At 35.1% G+C, this 18,370-nt stretch overlaps 1 protein-coding gene across 2 annotated transcripts; it reads right to left on the reverse strand.

Moving 5' to 3' along the window:
* Positions 1-3,060: 3,060 nt before the first annotated feature.
* On the reverse strand, positions 3,061-17,965 carry zyd (sodium/potassium/calcium exchanger zydeco). 2 transcript variants are annotated; one of them, XM_011059527.2, is made up of 8 exons: positions 17,870-17,965; positions 11,196-11,369; positions 8,984-9,171; positions 7,965-8,202; positions 7,473-7,604; positions 6,727-6,942; positions 6,363-6,464; positions 3,061-5,201 (listed from the first exon to the last, which is right to left on the reverse strand). In XM_011059527.2, exons 1-8 carry the CDS (start codon positions 17,892-17,894, stop codon positions 4,858-4,860), a joined length of 1,419 nt encoding a protein of 472 aa, XP_011057829.1. In that variant the 5' UTR covers positions 17,895-17,965; the 3' UTR covers positions 3,061-4,857. The 2 variants fall into 2 exon arrangements, with proteins under 2 accessions (XP_011057829.1, XP_011057828.1); XM_011059526.2 differs by lacking the exon at positions 17,870-17,965 and adding an exon at positions 12,934-13,453.
* Between the last annotated feature and the right edge of the window lie 405 nt (positions 17,966-18,370).

Raw genomic sequence — 18,370 nt, forward strand, 5'->3', positions numbered from 1 at the left:
ATAGTATAAGCAAAGGAGTTACAAAGAAAGTCATCGTAAAAAAAAACGATTCTAATATAATTTCACTTTTGTTAAAAAATTACTTACTCTCTCTTCTCGATTTACAAAAAGTAAATTAAATAATATAACGTAAATATCAAGGAACACATCAAATTAAGAGAAACGATTTTATTTTAACGTCATAAAAGTAAATCAAAATAATGATTTTTTGTAAAAAAAAGTTGACTGTTTAAACGTTTAAAGAGTCAAAATAAAGTCATATTGATTTTTTATTGACTCTTGTGTGTTCCTCGGATAAGAGCATCTTTGGATGCTTTGGATACTTATGCTTATAAGCTTATTGACAAAAAGCATCTCTAAAAGAAGCGTGTTTGAAGAGACGGGGAACTACGTATGTGTGCGTGTGTGTGTGTGCGTGTGTGTGTGTAACCACGTTCAGCGCTATCCCTCCCCGCGTCGCTTCTCGCGCGCGCGCGCGCGCGCGCGCGGACACGTCCGACACAATCGCACATATACAAGCACGCACACATACGAACGGAGGTATAATCGGCGTAGGAAGAAGGGTTTTGTGAATCAACGGTCTCAACGGCAACGCCGCATTGCAGATCCGCCGCGCCGACACGCAACTGACCCCCGCCTCCTCCTCCACCGTTGCAGTTTGTACCCTAATTTACGCTCACAGTGAACGAGCTCATATGCCTATGCTGACGTACCGCGACGGAGACAACGCCGATTAGCGAAACGCGGATTGTTAGTCGTGAGCGATGTTTCTCGCAGTCGCGAAGACCTTCCTTTGAAGACAGAAAAACTAACATCGAGCGAAGCTTGATCGGTCGATGCTGTGCACACCTAAAAATCCGCTTGCAACACACGCGACCGTCATTAACTGTCACGCAAGCTCAATGCGTGTATGTTGAGGATAATTGTAAAATGTAAGGCTTGATAAATTAAAAACGATGCAAGAGGAATGAATGGACTGAGACAATGGTTTTAATATACGTATCTGTCGTCGATCTATAAATTCCAACGCTGAGATCTATTTTTTATAACTAAACTAGTGCGCTTTTGAAATTTAAAATGAAATAGATATATGTTTGATATTTGGCGAAAGCGAGAAAGAAAGTTCTGGTGCAGTCTAGTGTAGAAATAAAAAACAGACCTCTAATTATCAACGGTCCAGACAACATGTACATCTAAAAGACGTCATTTGAGACATACATGCTTTCTACAATATTCCATAGTTAGTCATAATAAGTCATTATCTAAGTTTTAAGCCGTAGGAAATTAACCATAGTCGATTATTCTTTCCGCATTCGACTGTGACTGGTCAATTTCTTACGACTTAATAAGACTTGATAAGATATAGTGGCTTATCGTAAAAAACATAACAGATATCATAAAGACATCTAGACTAGACTATTGGCGTATTATCTTGGGAGCATGCGTTGACACTCGTATAATACTCGCCCCTTCAAGAAATAATATACAAAATCGTGTATATATATATATATATATACGTACCTGCAAGTGGCGGACAGATTTCACAGACGCAGAAACAGTTGGAATAAGTTAAGAAATTTATGCAGTTGGCGTTACCAACGTCTCGACCGACTCGTATCTTCTCATACATTGCGGGTCCCGCGAGATGAGGAGCCAGACGCTAGTAAACTCGATCGTTGAATCAGTGCCAAGGCCCCGAATTTTCAGAAACCCTCGGTGTGTATAAGCGGGGAAAACGTATATATCTAACGTGGACTTTAAATAAAATTGCGCCCGATATCCGTAGGATGACTATCGTTCTTTATTGAGTCATCCCACGTTTGATTTTCCGTCCCGTCCATCGATCGAACTCTCGAAGCGGATATAGCGGATATATTGCGAGAAAGATCCGCCGGCACGGTGACACACGTGACATAAATTTCACGTTATTTATTCTCATATTAATGTCTTCGCGAATGTTGAAAGGTGTCAGTTTCATGTTCGCCAATGTCTACATGGCTTAACTAAAATAGCGGATCGAGATTTATGGACGGTAGTATCTTTGGCGTCTAGATTTTTGAAAACTTAGTAATCGCTGAACATTCTGAAAGCAAAATCCAAATGAAATTGACCGGAGGAGTTATATTTCATTTATTCCCCGAGTTTTCTATGTACACATCTGAGTTTTCTGTCTCTCTTATGGAATATGTAATGATGTGCAAAGAAAATGTATTTATTTCTAGAATCTCCGTTTCGAATTTCGATAAGTTAACTTATCGTCGATGTGTATTTTAAAAACAATGTTGGCATTGTTTTTAAATAATTAATAAATCGCAGCGCATTATATATTATCGGATCGTATTTCGTTCAATTTTCTATGTAGATGTAAGAATATCGTAATATACTAAAAATGGATGTACACAGGAAATCAAATCGCGTCATCTTAATCATATGCAACATATATAATTTCCGATGTGAAATGAACATCGGTTTATAAACGCGATCGATTTAGACGTTGTCTGATTTATACCCATTTCTGTAGATTAATTTTAATTTTTTCGGTTTAACTTACTTTTTATCTTTTTTCTAATTCTAATTCTAATTCTTAGAAGTAGAAAAGAAGGAAGAGTAAATTAAACTAGAGTTAATCTACTCTCTAATTTTTTAAAGTAAAATCTCACTCCAAAAGAGTTAAAATACAACCGCTATTTGAAAAAAGTGAAAAATTTGCACTCTTATCCAAAAGTGCAAATTTTCCACTCGTTTTTAATAGTGGCAGTATTTTAACTCTTTTGGAGTGAGATTTCACTTCAAGAATTTTAGAGAATATATTAGTGGAAACAAACGTTAAAACGTCAGAAGTCTGTCGATCAAAAGTTTCATGTCACGGAATAAATAGAGATATCTTAAAAGTTACGCATTTTTTCTGCATTGCTGTTTTGCATAAATTTGAGGTGCTTTCTCGTAACTTTTAAGACAGTCCGTTAGATCATATATATATATAAAATATCATAATACATTTTTCGAGCAAGATTCACCCCTTACTTATGTATATATATTTATAGAAACAAGATAGGAGTGTCGATTTATTGATTGTGTATTATTTTAATAACTTATTACAGTACTTTATTAAATGTTAAGTTACGGTTTTATCTAGACACATTTACAGTCACAGATTTGTGTATCGCAATGGAAAGATGTATCGCAGAAAGGTATCGCGCGCTTCTTTTCGTGATTTAAACGGTTACAAACGGTTCAATTCGTGTTTTTGTACCTCTGTGTGTCTATATGTATCTGTACGCATCTACACGAAAAGAATGATCTTAAAATATTTAAAAATTTAGCTAGATATAGCCCATACAGTACAAAAGCTTGTAGCAACATTGCTGCAACGTTTACAATGTTTTGGAATGTTGCTGCTGATTATTACTGGAATGAAGCTATACGGGAGATCTGAAAATAATTTTATTTGGATCAAAAAAATTATATATAGAACACTCAAACTAGAATGTTAAAACTTTTGCAGTATTATCATCAAAATTTAAGCGTTCCACATAATTATTTCAACGATCCAACAAAATTTTTTTCAGATCTGTATCATGCTAAATTTTTAGATACTTCAACAAAATTATTCTTTCCGTGTATATGTGTGTTTGTACGTCTATATAGCTCTGTGTGTATCTGTCTGTATGCTGTGTCTGTATCTGTGCGTTTTGCTATACATCAGTTACGTTCGCAGCGTAAAAAGGCGCGTGATCGAAATGGGAGAATCTCCGCTGTTTTGATGGGTAAAATTTCACTACCGGCAATTCTCAGCGGAGATACGAAAGAGCTAAAAAAAAAAAAAAATGGGAATAAAATTTTCTTCCATCGAGCAATTTTGTGCAGCGCTATATTTGTATTAACAGCAAAATGTATACCTTTTATGGAAATTTCGCCGCGTATACCGTTGAAGTGGATGAGATTCACGATCGGTGGATAAATCGAGTGATATTTCACACGCGTAAAAACACATTCTCGCGGTCACACACCGATGCCGAGGTCTGCGATTATGCTAAACGGAGCCGGCAGTCTTTCTCGCGCATTCATATACAATTAGACACAGTCGCAGAGCGCCCTTCTACGAATCAAGCTCTATCGCTCGCTGCGGTTGCCAAATTATTCAGAGGTAAATGATAATTTGCACGCGTCCACATCCCCGGGCGAACTTTCGATCGTGTTGCATGAGATCCATGGCTCGTTACTGTGGCTAATCGTAAGTTTATCCTTCGGCGCACGCAATATGGCCGTAAGCACAGTGATCGTACTTTAAGAGAGAAATAAGCGAAAAAAGGGGTGGAGGGGGTGGAGAAAAGAGAGAGGGAGCTGGTAATAAAAATAAAAAGTAAGAAAAAGTGAGAAAAAGAAAGAATAAGGGAGTCAAGGAGAAGAGGCGCGCGTGTGTTTAATAAGTATGTGTAAAAACGTATGTTGTGTAGATGTATGTGTCGCATGAAGCGAAAAAATGTCAACCTATATAACGATTCGAAGATGGATTCCCAGGACGAATTTGGAATATTGTGATAGAGATGAAGAGAAGAGAAAGCGGGGGGGGGGGGGGGGAGGGGATAGTGAGAGACTTTTTTAGTAAGTAAATACAAAATGCATTACATGTCTTGGTTCTAACGTGGCGATAACATTGTTGATATTAAAACTGTACACACGGTGAGCTGTCCCGTGTAGCTGGAAATAAACACCCCTCGCTCAAGCTCGGGTCTCTCGGTAAGTCCTTAGGTGAGGGGAGGGGGGGGAGGGAAAGAACGTTTCCGGCGCGGATTGCGAGCGAGGCCGCGCCCGTACGTCATTATTACGAGCGGGTCATCGTCCGGGTTTCCTCGATCATTTCACCGTCCTTTGGCAGGTGGGGAGATTTACCATGAAGAATACGTTGAGCTCGATCAGCGACGCCAATATGAGGAACACGGCGTACATGCACAGGCAGGCGCGGCCCACTTTCGTGTCGAGCTGAAACTTGTTGGAGGCGAACGCGATGTACAGCAACATCAGGGTCGACAGCAATGATATCGCGCTGTACTCCAGCCCGCCAGAATTTATACTTATGTAATGCCTGCCGGGCTGCGTGGGCGAGAAGGACGACTTGATCAGCCAGGGTAGTCCGAGGCACAATAGTATATCGAACGTGTTTGATCCTATTGAATTGCTGATGCCCATTGATCCGTGTCCTGAACAGCGTAACGGAATGGTAGAAAGTATACAGTGGAGAAAAAAAGATGAAGGAGACATCGAAATATTTCCATTTTTTCGTTATGTAACTTTTACGGATGTTTAGGCTAATATTCATATAATCACAGAGCTCTATTTTGGCATCTTAGGACTTTATTCATATACTTCACCGACTGCAATCTGAATCTTTTTCGGCAATAGTAAAATTTCATTCTTCAGTTTCTTTATTGTTAAGTTATACATTTTTAAGCTATTTTTTCCTTATTTTCGCTTGAATTTCTGTTTTTATCAGATGAAAATTTAAAAAACTATTTGGCAATGTAATAGAAATGTTGGAAAGTAACCTTGAATTTTTTGCATTTTCTTGAAAACTTCGAACTTACAACAGTAAACAAAAAACTTGTGCTGGACAAGAAAGATCCAGATTGCAGACGAAAAGTTAAGGCGATCTTGAGATGAAAACAACTATCAACTTTAATAATAGAACTTTCGGATTTCGACACGGTATGCACCTTTGAAATTACCGAGCGCCATTCGCACTCTTACAGCTCAATCAAAATGAGTTCCTCTTCATGATGTCTAACAGCTTTTACCCATTTCTATCGCACTAACGTCTCAAATTTTGTTCTAGTTCTCGAATGTACTCTCATTACTGCTATTTCTTACTACCATCTTATAAAACATGTAACCGTACTAAGATCCGAGCATGAAAAAAAAATGTACATCAAAATTTGTCTGCCATAGTAAATATTCATTTACAAGATTAATTATATAGAAAGAACGTTGCTATTTCTTATTACCATTTTACAAAACACACAATCGTGCTGAGATCCGAATATGAAAAAATGTACATCAAAATTTTTCTGTTATAGTAAATATTCGTTTACAAGATTAATTATATGGAAAGAATGTTTTTATTAAAGTATCTAAAAATCTAGCTAGATCTAAAAATAATTTTGTTGGATCATCAAAATAATTACGTGAAAATCTTAAGCATAATGAGTAATGCTGCAAAAAATTTTAATATTCTAGTATGAGCGTATCACATAATTGTGATGGTTCAACCAAATTTTTTCAGATCGGTATCTAGCTAAACTTTTAAATGTTTTGACAAAATCTTTCCATTAGCAAAATAAGTACATGTGTTAATATCTGTATACCTTGTTTCGCGACAATTACGCTCGATACGGCTTCGGGTACGCTAGTTCCTGCCGCGAGAAAAGTGATGCCCATTACGGAATCTGGTATCTTCAGCGTGTCTCCTAAAAGAATAAAATACGTTTACATCAAATCTTTAAATAATTCTACATAATAAGATTATTTCATTACAATTTTCTTTTTTTCCGTTTTTTACATAGCGAGAGAGCGACATGACGAAGATAACTTATTTTTTCAAGTAGAATAAACTTCGATTTGGAATCAATATAGTTACGTAAAATTTTATCAAATATCTTTCACAAATTATTTTGATATTCGACGATATGTTTGTTCGCATTTAAGCTTCAAATTAAAATGATCATTCACCGATTATAGTGATCATCCACGCTACTACATAGCTGAGTGATCCAATCCATATAATACACATCAGGAACGTGATCGGGAACCAATTCTTGAATCGTGGCTTCTCACAATCGGGAATTGTGCACATGAATACTAGATGAATGGGCCATGTTGTGACCCAAGTCGTCTTCCTTAACCATCCAGCATGCGCTGGCCACACCAAGAGCTCGTATTCGTAATCTGTTATACATGTTATGAGATTTTCAAATTCGACAGATATATTGTTTCTTGTTTATGTTCGTAGTGTTTTTATAAGCATCTTAAGATAAAATTGTGATCTGATGAAATTGTAAAATTACATAACATTTACGTAAAATATATCGATGCTTGTTAGCCAAACTTGTCAAATTTAAATATTCAATCTCTGGATTTTGATAGTAATTAACTGTCTGGAAATTTCCACTCACAAGTGCTTAATTGTACTTGACCGATCAAGTGATTGTCACGAAATATATTACGCATCACTTTACCATGTTATTCGCAAATACCGTTATTTCAAAATACGTCTCAGCTGCATGGAAGATATTGTCAATACCACTGACAATCATAGAAATCGATTTGATTAGATTAGACTAGAAAAGTAAATATTTGTATATGTGACTAATGTAATAAATTCTACGCGACAAATTATATTTTACGTAACAAACCGTTCATGAATGTCGTATTATAAATGTCGTGTATTAAAAAAATTTAGAAGGAAACAAACTTACCAGGCTCTGGATTCTCTTCCTGCGTTTTCGTCCCACCATTTTGTAGCGGAACGTCGATAGTGGCTATCTGTTCCACACGATCGCCAGGAGATTGTAATTTGTCCGTTCTTGGTAAGTGAATGTCGCTAGAATCTGTGAGAAACATACATTATTTATATATTTTACATTTTATGTAGAAATCCGAAATTATCATAATTCAAAATTTTATTTTTATTCTTTTAAAAATTCTTATTACTATTATTAAAATGATTATAAAGATTTAAATTTTTTTAAGTTAAATTCTTGAAACTCGGTTGTCAAAAAACGTGATTGAAAGTAGTGGAGATTTTATTGTAAAAATGCTATACAGTCACGAATGTCTCATCGACATGAAATCAATTTAATTTAAACAACATTCAGACAAGTAGAAGTAAAATCGAAAAATAACGATAATCTATTAAAATTAAAAAATCTAAAAAATTAAAAAATGTGAGATTGAAATAACGATCTTACCTGTTGTAACTCGTGGGCCGTCTGAAGATATTTGATCGTCGTTCGTACGGAATCTTGTACACCGCTGGAACGATTTATCCCAATACATCACGGCAATATAAACAATGTACAACAGCACCAATGTTAATGCTTCGTACCATTCCACCCGCTCGTCGTGTATAATGCATATCAAAATTGCGACTGTGACACCGTAAGCGAGACAATCTCTACTGACAGGCCACCAATCTAAAGGCACCAACTGTATATGAAAAGAAAAATAATTATTATTTGCGAAATTACAACACAAATATTCAATGTTAATGTTTTATATACATATAATGTATAATATTGTTATAATCATAAAATTTACAATAAATCTAAGATTATTACCAAAAAAATGCAGAATGTGCTAAACTTAGAAATAAATAATTTCGCTTTTTGTTTAATTTCATGCGAAATTTACGTTAATATAATTTACGTATACGATATTTATATAAATATATTTCCTTCGATAACATTGATTACGTATCATAATGCATTTTTTTACGCACATCGCTATCAATTATTAATCAATCTGTTATCAATTTGATACGTATCTATTCGATAAAGTTCGTCTGCTGTCATTTACTCATAATTATTTAAAGTAAAAAATATGCTAAAATACAAATACACTATTAAAAAATATGAGAAAATGTACTATCACCTTCAAATTTAATTACGTAATTGTAGGTAGATGGCTTATCACTTGTATCTGAAGTTGGAAATATCGCAATATAAATGAAAATTAAAATATATTTATTCATATAACAATCTGTTTTAAAAATATATACATACGTTTATTAAACTTGCATTTATTTCCGCAAAAAGTATCCTAATCGTATATTCTAATTTTGAGCTACGTGTATTTGCGAAACACTACTGTGTCTCTTGAACGTCACGTATAGTATTGTAAATTTTTTGAAATATAGCTAACTTTCTTTTTTCGTACTTTTCGTATCTATTAGATTTCTTAAAACTATAGGACACACTTGGCAACTTACCATTCCCGCACCGATGCCGCAGCAAGCTGGGACAGCCAGGATGTTGAATACTGCGGAACCTACTATCGTCCCGACGCCAATGTCACCTTCCGTGATGAATGTTCCGATGGCATTCACGAATAATTCTGGGGCCGACGTCGCCGCCGCCATAAACGTCGCACCGGCTACGTCTTTTGACATCGAGAGTGCTGAAATGCAACGTCGGCCTTGATTTACCTTTATAATTTTCTACACATATATTTTGCGTGCAAAGTGTGAATCACCGAATATTCTTGGGGTAAAATATTCTTTACCACGAATCTTTCCGCAACTAGTCTAAAAAAGAATAAAGAAAAAATTCGCATACTGTTACATAAAGTCTTTGAATCTATAAAGATTCTAGTCAAGAAAGTTTTCTTTTTCGCTAAAAAAAAGATTTCAGTTAATAGCAAATAAATTATTCTAAAATTCAAATGTAAGAAAAGCGTCAGACATATTTTTTTAACGTGTGCTCATCGTACATTTAGCGAGCAATATGACCATCATCTGATCCTCTTTTGACACTTAACAAACACGACATTCCTATTTGCGCAAATTGAACTCAGACCTCGGATGGTTACGTTTAGCGTTGTGATAACGAGAATAGAACAGACTGATCGTATTTCAAGAAATGTCGCGAGAACAGAATGAGGAACTGTTATAATGATTGAAGATGTGCCTGGCGCCCGCAATGACGCAGATATGCTGCAGCATGGGCATCGATTCGACAGCCGCATCTCGCGTATCTAAACGGTTGCATGAAATTAGTTCGATATTGCTAAGCGTGCCAAAATCTCCTTTGATCTGATCTACACTTTAGCTACGTTTTGCGAAGATCGATTGGCATCACTTGTGCCAGCTTTAAATAAATATCTTTACGCGCGTGTCTGTCTACGTATAGTGCGTTTATAAGCGAGAGTCTACAATTAAGAAGAAACAAAGATACTTTACTTAACAGAAAACTGCTATAATAATCAGTCTTTATATATAAGATGTATATGATGTATAAATGCGAGCGTAGCGTAGTGGCAGCGAACGAGACTGCTATATCAGAGAAGATTTTAGATTCGATTCTAGGCAGAACCGAAAAATTTTTCGAACATTCGTAGCTCCTCTCGGAAGACAATGGCAAACCACCGAAAGTATTCTTTGCCAAGAGAACTCCTCTAAAAATCGTCATTTGGAATCGACATTTAAACAGTGGTGACCATATGACTGTGTACAATCAGCGTGCGCACCACAGGCATATAAGAGAAGTCACCACTACATCTTTATTGTCAGTGATAGTAAAGTGAATTTTTCTAGGACTTTTGGCACAATGGGAAAAAGAAGCGCTAGAAAAATGCGAACCTGATCTATCGTCTACTGCCATGATATACTTTACTGGATAATAATCTGTTAAAGTATATCACGACAACAGACTAGATTTGTATTTTCGTAATTAATTTATACTACTACTTTTTTCCTATATTAGCCACGCTCGCACTTATGCATCATACTTTCGCTCTCTCAGTTTTTAAAATAAGACAGATATTCAAGTTTAGCAAAATTAACAAAATTAAACTCTTAAAATTTAATCAAGATAATTAATATAAAAAAATATAGTTTTATTCAGTTTTAATTATCTTGGTAATTAAATGATAAAATAAAACTTTATTAAATTTGACTCGAGATTAATCCAAGAAGAGAGTTTCGTTATTTATTTGTTAAAATTTATTAGTGTATAGGCATTTTAATTTTATTTTTGATCTCAATGTTAGATAATATTCATATGCAAATTTACAAAATTTTTCAGTCTCATGAACTCCGCGCTGCGACTTGATTTGTCTTTTTAATTACAGATTTGTTTGATAAGAACCAAATATAAACGAAATGTATACCGATAAGAATAAATTAAATAAGAGACAGATTCTTATTTAATTTATTTTCAATAATCTAAATTTCATTATATTTGGTTCTTATCAAACAGATCTATAATTGAAAAGATATAGCGCCTTTAATATATGTCTTGTATGACTGAAATACAATCAATCAATTTTTTAATTTTCAAATTATACTATGCATTTTTTTTTATGTCATTTTGAAAATTTCATAAGTTCGCAGAAGCAAAGCTAAACGGTATTTAAACTTTTCAGTCCTTAATACACGCGCAAGCGTAGAAAGTTAGCGAAAGAGATATAAATGCAACCCTTACCGTGACATATTTTTTCTACAGCAGGTACGAAGAATTTATCGCATACTACTGCTAAAGCGATAAATAAATAAAGCGACACGATGACGTGTACAACAACGGCACCGCCTTGTCTTTGCTCTTCATCAAACAAGTCGTGTGGAAAATCTTCTATAGCCGGTGGCGTACAATTTATACCTAAAAACGTAAGTCACCTTTTGAATAAAATTCACAATACGACACAATTGTAGCAATCATCAGCATACTCGCATTCATATTCTCTAAAATTTTTGCCGAAAGCTTGAATAAATAATTTCATTTGAGTCATTTCTCGTTTTCATTGCGAAGAAATTTTATTAGCAAATTCGAGTGACAAACACTGCGTTTCATACGGGAGCATTGACCTTACAACGGAAGTACCTTTGAGTTACTTCATCGCAGAGTTAGGAAGTAATGTATTACTTGTAATGTCGTTACCGTTATTGTTACTTATTAAATAACAAATTGGTAACGACGTTATATTTTTTATTAGTAACAATAATAATAATAATAATAATAATAATAATGCAGTTATATTTTTTGGATAACGATAATGAATATAATCGTTAATTTTACCGTTACTTTATAGAAGTACATATGTATAGAACGTGCATACACGAGTTTGAAAAGGGAGCGTTATGTTTGATCATGTTGCAATTAATCATAACCATTACGGATCTCGTGTAATTGACCAGTTCAAAAGAATTGGTCAATTAGCGACAAATTGGATGTCAGTCTAAAAAAAGATCATCAGAATTCGATAAAAAAGCAATGGAATAACGGAAATTGTAATGAATCGATACTCTTTAGTGACGATACTGCTAACGGGTTACTTTTTCCAGAATAACGAATTGTGGTAACGAGTTACTTTTTAAAAATAATTTTCCCAACCCTGCTTCGTCGACATCACAAGCATTATCATTGGATGTAATTAGACTTATTTTCTTTCATTCTTTTTTTATCAAGAGACATTTAAATTTTTAAGCTTATCGCATAAATCAACCCTACCGTAGTTGGATCAAATCTGGACAATTTACTGTATCATGATATTGTATAATATCACAAAATATCTATTTTAATGAAGTCTACATATTTGAGATGAATTTGCTTGAAGATGAAGCTTCCGTCGAGAAACCTGTATTTGTACATTTTTTATTCCGCGATTTCTCTGTTTACTTTTTTCGTGATCGATCCTCCCACTTCGAGGCACGATTTTCGCCGCACCTTGTGCTCATTCGTTGCAACCGCATAATAACCGAATGTACCGGATGTACCGCACCTAGACACACTCGTATACGATGAAATGGATTTTTTTGCCATTGCATAATGCGAGGTACAGGTACAGTGCGTATTAACTAAATCGGACACACAGCGTGGTATCCATTTATAGATCGCGACGCAGAAGAGGATTTTCCAAGCGTTTTCGGTAATCTCCACGAGCGCGGGTTTACGTCACGCGCGTTCGCGAGATATTAACGATATAAAACGTCGTCAATTACGTGTTTGCTGCTTTAATGTAAAGCAGAGGCTTTTTCCTCGGCATCACACGACTCTGCTCATGGGTTAATACGATAAGAGCCGAGGGAAGAGCTTAAAGTTAACCATTATCTTTTTAGAGTCTGCCGGCAGCTCGTTCTGGCGCTAAGAGGGAACGGAGAGGCGCGTGGTGTAACGAGGAGGTAGATCGAGGAGGTGGTTACGAAATCGGTATATTAGCACGTACGTTGACTCGCCGAATAGGAACGTTCTCGCTGAAACGCTGAACGCTGACACGAAATGTCACGCATATGCACCGGGCACACGGATGGTCGACGCAACGTCGGCAGCGCGACGGTATGACGGTCCAAATCGGATCGTGTGGTGGTAAGATAACGATACGCCAAGTAGGAAACGTCTCGTTACCGTCCGCCATTACTTCAATTTTATGGAACCGTCGTGTCGTACCGAATTATTTGGCGAATTATTTGGCGAACGGAGCCCGTGGCACAGAAGTAACCCTAAAAGCCTGCGAAAAATGTATACGATTGATCACGTACACGCACGCGAATGTACTGACCGACCAGCTCGTTAGCGTCAATTTTAGCGAGCGAATTCTCAAAGGCGACACTTCACAGACCGTTTACCGAACTGTCGAACTTGTGTCGCGAGATACACGTTCCCTCCATTTTTGGAAAGTATCGATCGATTCCACTATCCGATTGTCGGGTTTTCATCCGGATGTCATGTCGCCGATTTAAAAAAGAACTGAAAAATTTTTCTATTTTGAAACGTATCTTGTCAGGATAGACTTTTCTCTCGCGTGTATATGGTATCGGTATTTGGAGATATATCGACATGTGACACGTAAATTTTTGTATGACGGAAAATCATGCACGAAGAGAATTTCTTTTTTCTTAGAGTTTACCCTGAAAATATGATATTAGTGGGACAACATTGTATTTCCAAGAATTTTTTAATGGAAATCTCCCTCGTTCATCAATAAAACTACGATAAAGTATAAAATAAGTTTGATTAATTTTACTAAAGTGCATAAAAATCTTTAAAATAATGTATTACCGCAACTACCATATTTTCGGGATCAATTTTAAAACAAAATTCTCTCCGTGTGGATTGCGAAAAAAATTTAGAAATTTAGAAATAAATTCCGAATTTTTCACATTAAAGATTCCAAAAAAAAAAATCTCTCTTTATTTTGAAAAATTGCCAATTTTATTGACGCGAATGTTACGCAGCCGCTGTCTTATTGTGATCACGAATTTCTGCTTCAACTAGAATCAACAGTTATTAAACGGGACAACGATAAATCATTCTGTAAATGTGACAAGATAGATGAAACAAGTAATTAAGATATATCGTGAAAAATACTTTCCAATAATAGAGAATAGGCATTATTTATTCAGACGGCACTTGCAATGATCGCTCTTTTTCTGAATTATCAATCTCGCTCACTTCAAGCATTTTATCGGATCACCGCGATGTGCGTCCAATCTAAATTATCCTTTTAATAGATTAAATATCGCCAAAATAATGGCGGTAAGTTCGTGCCGGATTACTTAATTACATACACCGTCGCCTTATCCGTAACGACGCGACTGTCGCGTTGCACGATGATAAAAGATTGTCAACAATATTTTTATTTATATATAAAGATTACATATATTTTAATATTTTAATTTTTTCTGCCCCTTCCCTGTCTTTTTTCTCTTCTTGTCTCGAGGAGACGATCATGCGAACGTGTGCGTATTGGTGCCTCTTACCGGTATATATCGCTATGTGACTGGATGTGACTTCCTACCGATTAAGCAGCCTAAAGAAGTTAAATTGCTCTCATTCAACTTGGCAGAACAGATGCCATTCATGTCTAATGTACGTCGTATAAACGTAGATATATCACGACGACTCAACGACTCTCCCGGGCTCTACGGCGATTCGTTTGGTCGGAAGGGCGCGGCGCAAGTTGCCGGCGGACGGTGGCCGATGGACGGATGGACGGATAATCGGTTAACTGCCGAATCGTCGATAATCAGCGCGATGTCCCCGCAATTAACAGAAATTCCTTCGCGCCTTTAGTGTAGCTTTAAAATCCTTTTAATCCCACGATTTTTCCCTTAATTGCTTTCCTTTCTGCGAAGGTATTAAGGGTATATCCACTTAAATTTTCATAGCCGCATAAACGTATGCATAAAGAAAATTATCCAATCACATTTCTCCTATAAAGACGCATGTAAAATGTGATTGGATAATTTTTCTTTATGCGTACGTTTATGTGGTTGTGCAAGTTTGTGTGGATATATCTTAATCGTAGCCTCGGCATCTTTATGATATATATTATGGCCACAGAGAACACTGTAAATACAATATCGTGACGTAGGAGACGTAAATGAATGGTTTACATTAATTATCGTCGCGCATTTCGCGTAATCGAACTTTGCGAAAGACAGAAGAGATTTAAATCGATAGCGTAATAAGAATCATAATGATAATAAATGAATTATAATGGTGATAAGGGATGAAAAATGTTCTTTACTTCTTTTTAAAATTATTAATATTTTTAAACAAAAAAATATTGTCGACTTTTATTCAATACTTTTATACAGACCTTCGATTGACTCGACTTTATTATATTTGTCTAAATTCTATTCGAACCGTATGTCATTTAAATTGATTGAAAGGGTGCACACACACTTTTATTAACTTATAAATGTTGTCATCGTAATCAAATTAAGCAGCGTTAAAACTCTGATCAACATCAAGTATAGTGTTACTAATTTCCGTGTAATTACGATGATTGATAATTAATGTATAATTAATCTGTAATTTTTTATCCCAAATATATTTTCTAAAAAATATCTAATATCAATTATTCCAATATGTTTTTATGAAAAAAATATTCATAAGAAATAATAAATCTCATTTGTATATAATCAATTATTCAAAATATTGATCTATTTTCTTAATATTGCCTGTTTACAATAAATATTAGAACACATGAAAGAATTGATATTCTTGAGTAAATATCCTTTTTTTGACTAAAAAAATAAAAAAGTATCTTTTTTTTTCAAAAAATGTGACTATGAGTTGTCCGATTTATGTGTTAATTGGATGCTGCGAATTGGGTGAATTGTCATACTAGTAAATGACAAAGAACATGTTAGGATGATGAGCGTTTTTATTAATTCATTAATTCATTAATTCTATTTAATGATGATGCTTAATGAGTTGCTTTAAGCTATCTAAAGCTTCCCGTCGTTCTCGGCTCAAAACTTTTTCGCTGAACTATAGCTTTAATACGTTAATTATGTCCACAATATTACATTAATTATATACTTTTGCGAATATTATATTTATTAAAGATTAATGTAAGCGAATGTTTTATTTGAAAAATACAGTGCAGAGATAAATTTTTACACTGTTTACATTGTCAATGTTAATATGCTATTAATAGGCTTACAACTTTTGTAAGCCTATTAATGGCAAGTCTCAAATAATTTAAAAAATATTTTGAGAAACATTTTCAGAAAATTTATAAGCTTTTTAACTATTTTCGGACATTTAAATAACCTAATTAATTCTGATCGATTTGCTTGAAAATAACAGATACATTTATAATAAAAATGATATTTTCGACAATTCGCTGAAAATTTATTTTTGCATTTTACATAACCAGAATATGTTTGACATTTTACTGGAAAAGAGAATACTCTAATTATATTATATGTTTGATAGTGATCGTCGAGTTAAATTCGACGCTTTTATTGGTGACATAAATTATTTTAATTTTGCTGAATTGTGTGTGTTAATATGAATAAAATATATACTACTTGCGTAGTTCACACGTGTCGAATAATTTATCTTCCACAAAATAATTTATCTTCCTATGACATGTCTCCCGTCATTTTTGAAAAGATTTGTAAAAGAACTCAATAAAAGTTGATAAATTATTTCATAGTTTTTAAGTAGTCAATATTTATTTGCAATTTTTAAATTAGGTAATAAATCAAGTTTTGTATGAATACATGCATAGTTGGCGATTTATTTTCGTGCATAAACAATATAAACAAAAGAGTGCCATATAATGTAATAAAATATACAAGAAGCAATATATGCACACAAGCAATATTTCATCTGTAAATAAAATACATCTGCATATACATATAGCGAAATACTTAGAAATTATTTGCATCTACTCACATGGAACACTTCATAAATACATTTGAGACTACACTTTAATGAATTTTTGAGTTTGCAAATCTAAATGATATTTGAATGAATAATTCTCTTTAATATACAAACATATATTTATGAGACACAAGCATTCAATGTTATTCATGAAAATGCGATGTCATCTAGTAATTTTAGAAATAAAGGGAAAAGGAAAGAAAGCAAAGAGTAAATTTTTTTTTTGAGAATATTGTGCTGGAATTAGAGCACAATAAAATGAAGAAAAAAATAAAAAAATTAAATAAAACAAAAATGGAAAGAGGTCTTTCAGGTTTAATCATTAAAATCTGCAAGCATTATGATCGAGTATCGCGTACACTCAAAGAGAAAAAAAAACAAAATGAGAAAGGCAAGTGGTGAAATTTGACAGATGCAGAAAATGAAGAAAATGAAAGAGAATGACAAAATGAAAAAATGTATGCTTTGAGATATTATTGACTTCGTATAGTGTCACGAATATCACGAATACAATAAGGGGATTGCGCTTGTATGTATTTTTAACTGAGCACTTTCTTCACCAAAACGGCCACGGGTTTTCTCGCTCATCATTTATCGTGGGATGGATCGACACAGAGAACATCCAGACGCAGAGAACATCCTAGCCTATGTGATTTCCGCACATTCTCCGTTTTTCACAGTGCGACAATTCTCGCATTCGCGGCGAAGCGCGGAGAGCACCAAATGAGGAAAAAAGCGGAAATAGAGGAGAAGAAACGAGGTGGAAAAAGCACACCAAATGCACCCGTGTGTTCGCCGCCCGTCTCCCATTTCCTGTTTCTCTAAAATTTTTTTCATCTCTCGTCGGTCCACGTCGTTTCTCTCCCAATTTCCCCCGGATGCGCGGGTCAACACCATCCTCGCATCGTGTGCGAAACTGTTTCAACAACCGTCGCGGTCTTCTCCGGTGCGATATTATCGAAAATAAGATTCAAACACACCTCCTCCTAGGTCAGTCGTATCCATGTTGTCAATCCCGTTGTCACACACATACTACATTAACATCTACTCCGAAGTCCGACATCGTTTGTTGGAATCGCCCCTCCCTCTGGCTCTTCTCTCGCGCGTAGCGCCTGTTGCTGGATCGTGCCGCATGTAAGTTCCAGCCACAAGTCAACGAAGCTTCCGAAATTTGCAATATGCATCCGTCACTTTCGAGTAATCACGATATGATGGACCGGAAGGAATATATATCGTATTTCTCTCGATATAATTTTGCAAGCGCACTTTGCCGTATGTACTTTGTTGAGGTCGTTTGTGCAAATTTGCGAGCACGACGCCGTAAAATGAAGCAACTTCAGTAATAATGGACTAATATCTTGTTCTTGGAATCTGTATGTATCTTTTCATGATTGCGAAAATTAATATATATCATACGGAAGAGTATAATTTTAGAACAATTGAATACTGTTGCAATTCACGGATTCTTCCGATTTCATCAG

This window comes from Acromyrmex echinatior, chromosome 2 (assembly GCF_024713525.1).
Source record: "Acromyrmex echinatior isolate Ae372 chromosome 2, ASM2471352v2, whole genome shotgun sequence".
Classification (NCBI taxonomy): Eukaryota; Metazoa; Arthropoda; class Insecta; order Hymenoptera; family Formicidae; genus Acromyrmex; species Acromyrmex echinatior.

Excerpts from the sequence above, each read along its gene's own strand:
- zyd (XM_011059526.2), bottom strand. The coding sequence starts at position 12,997 with ATGCGTGACATTTCGTGTCAGCGTTCAGCGTTTCAGCGAGAACGTTCC. Across the intron at positions 11,370-12,933 it reads TTCCTATTCGGCGAGTCAAC|GTATAAATTGTACGCCACCG; the intron begins GTACGTGCTAAT and ends TTACGTTTTTAG. Across the intron at positions 5,202-6,362 it reads CGTAATTGTCGCGAAACAAG|GACACGGATCAATGGGCATC; the intron begins GTATACAGATAT and ends TACGCTGTTCAG.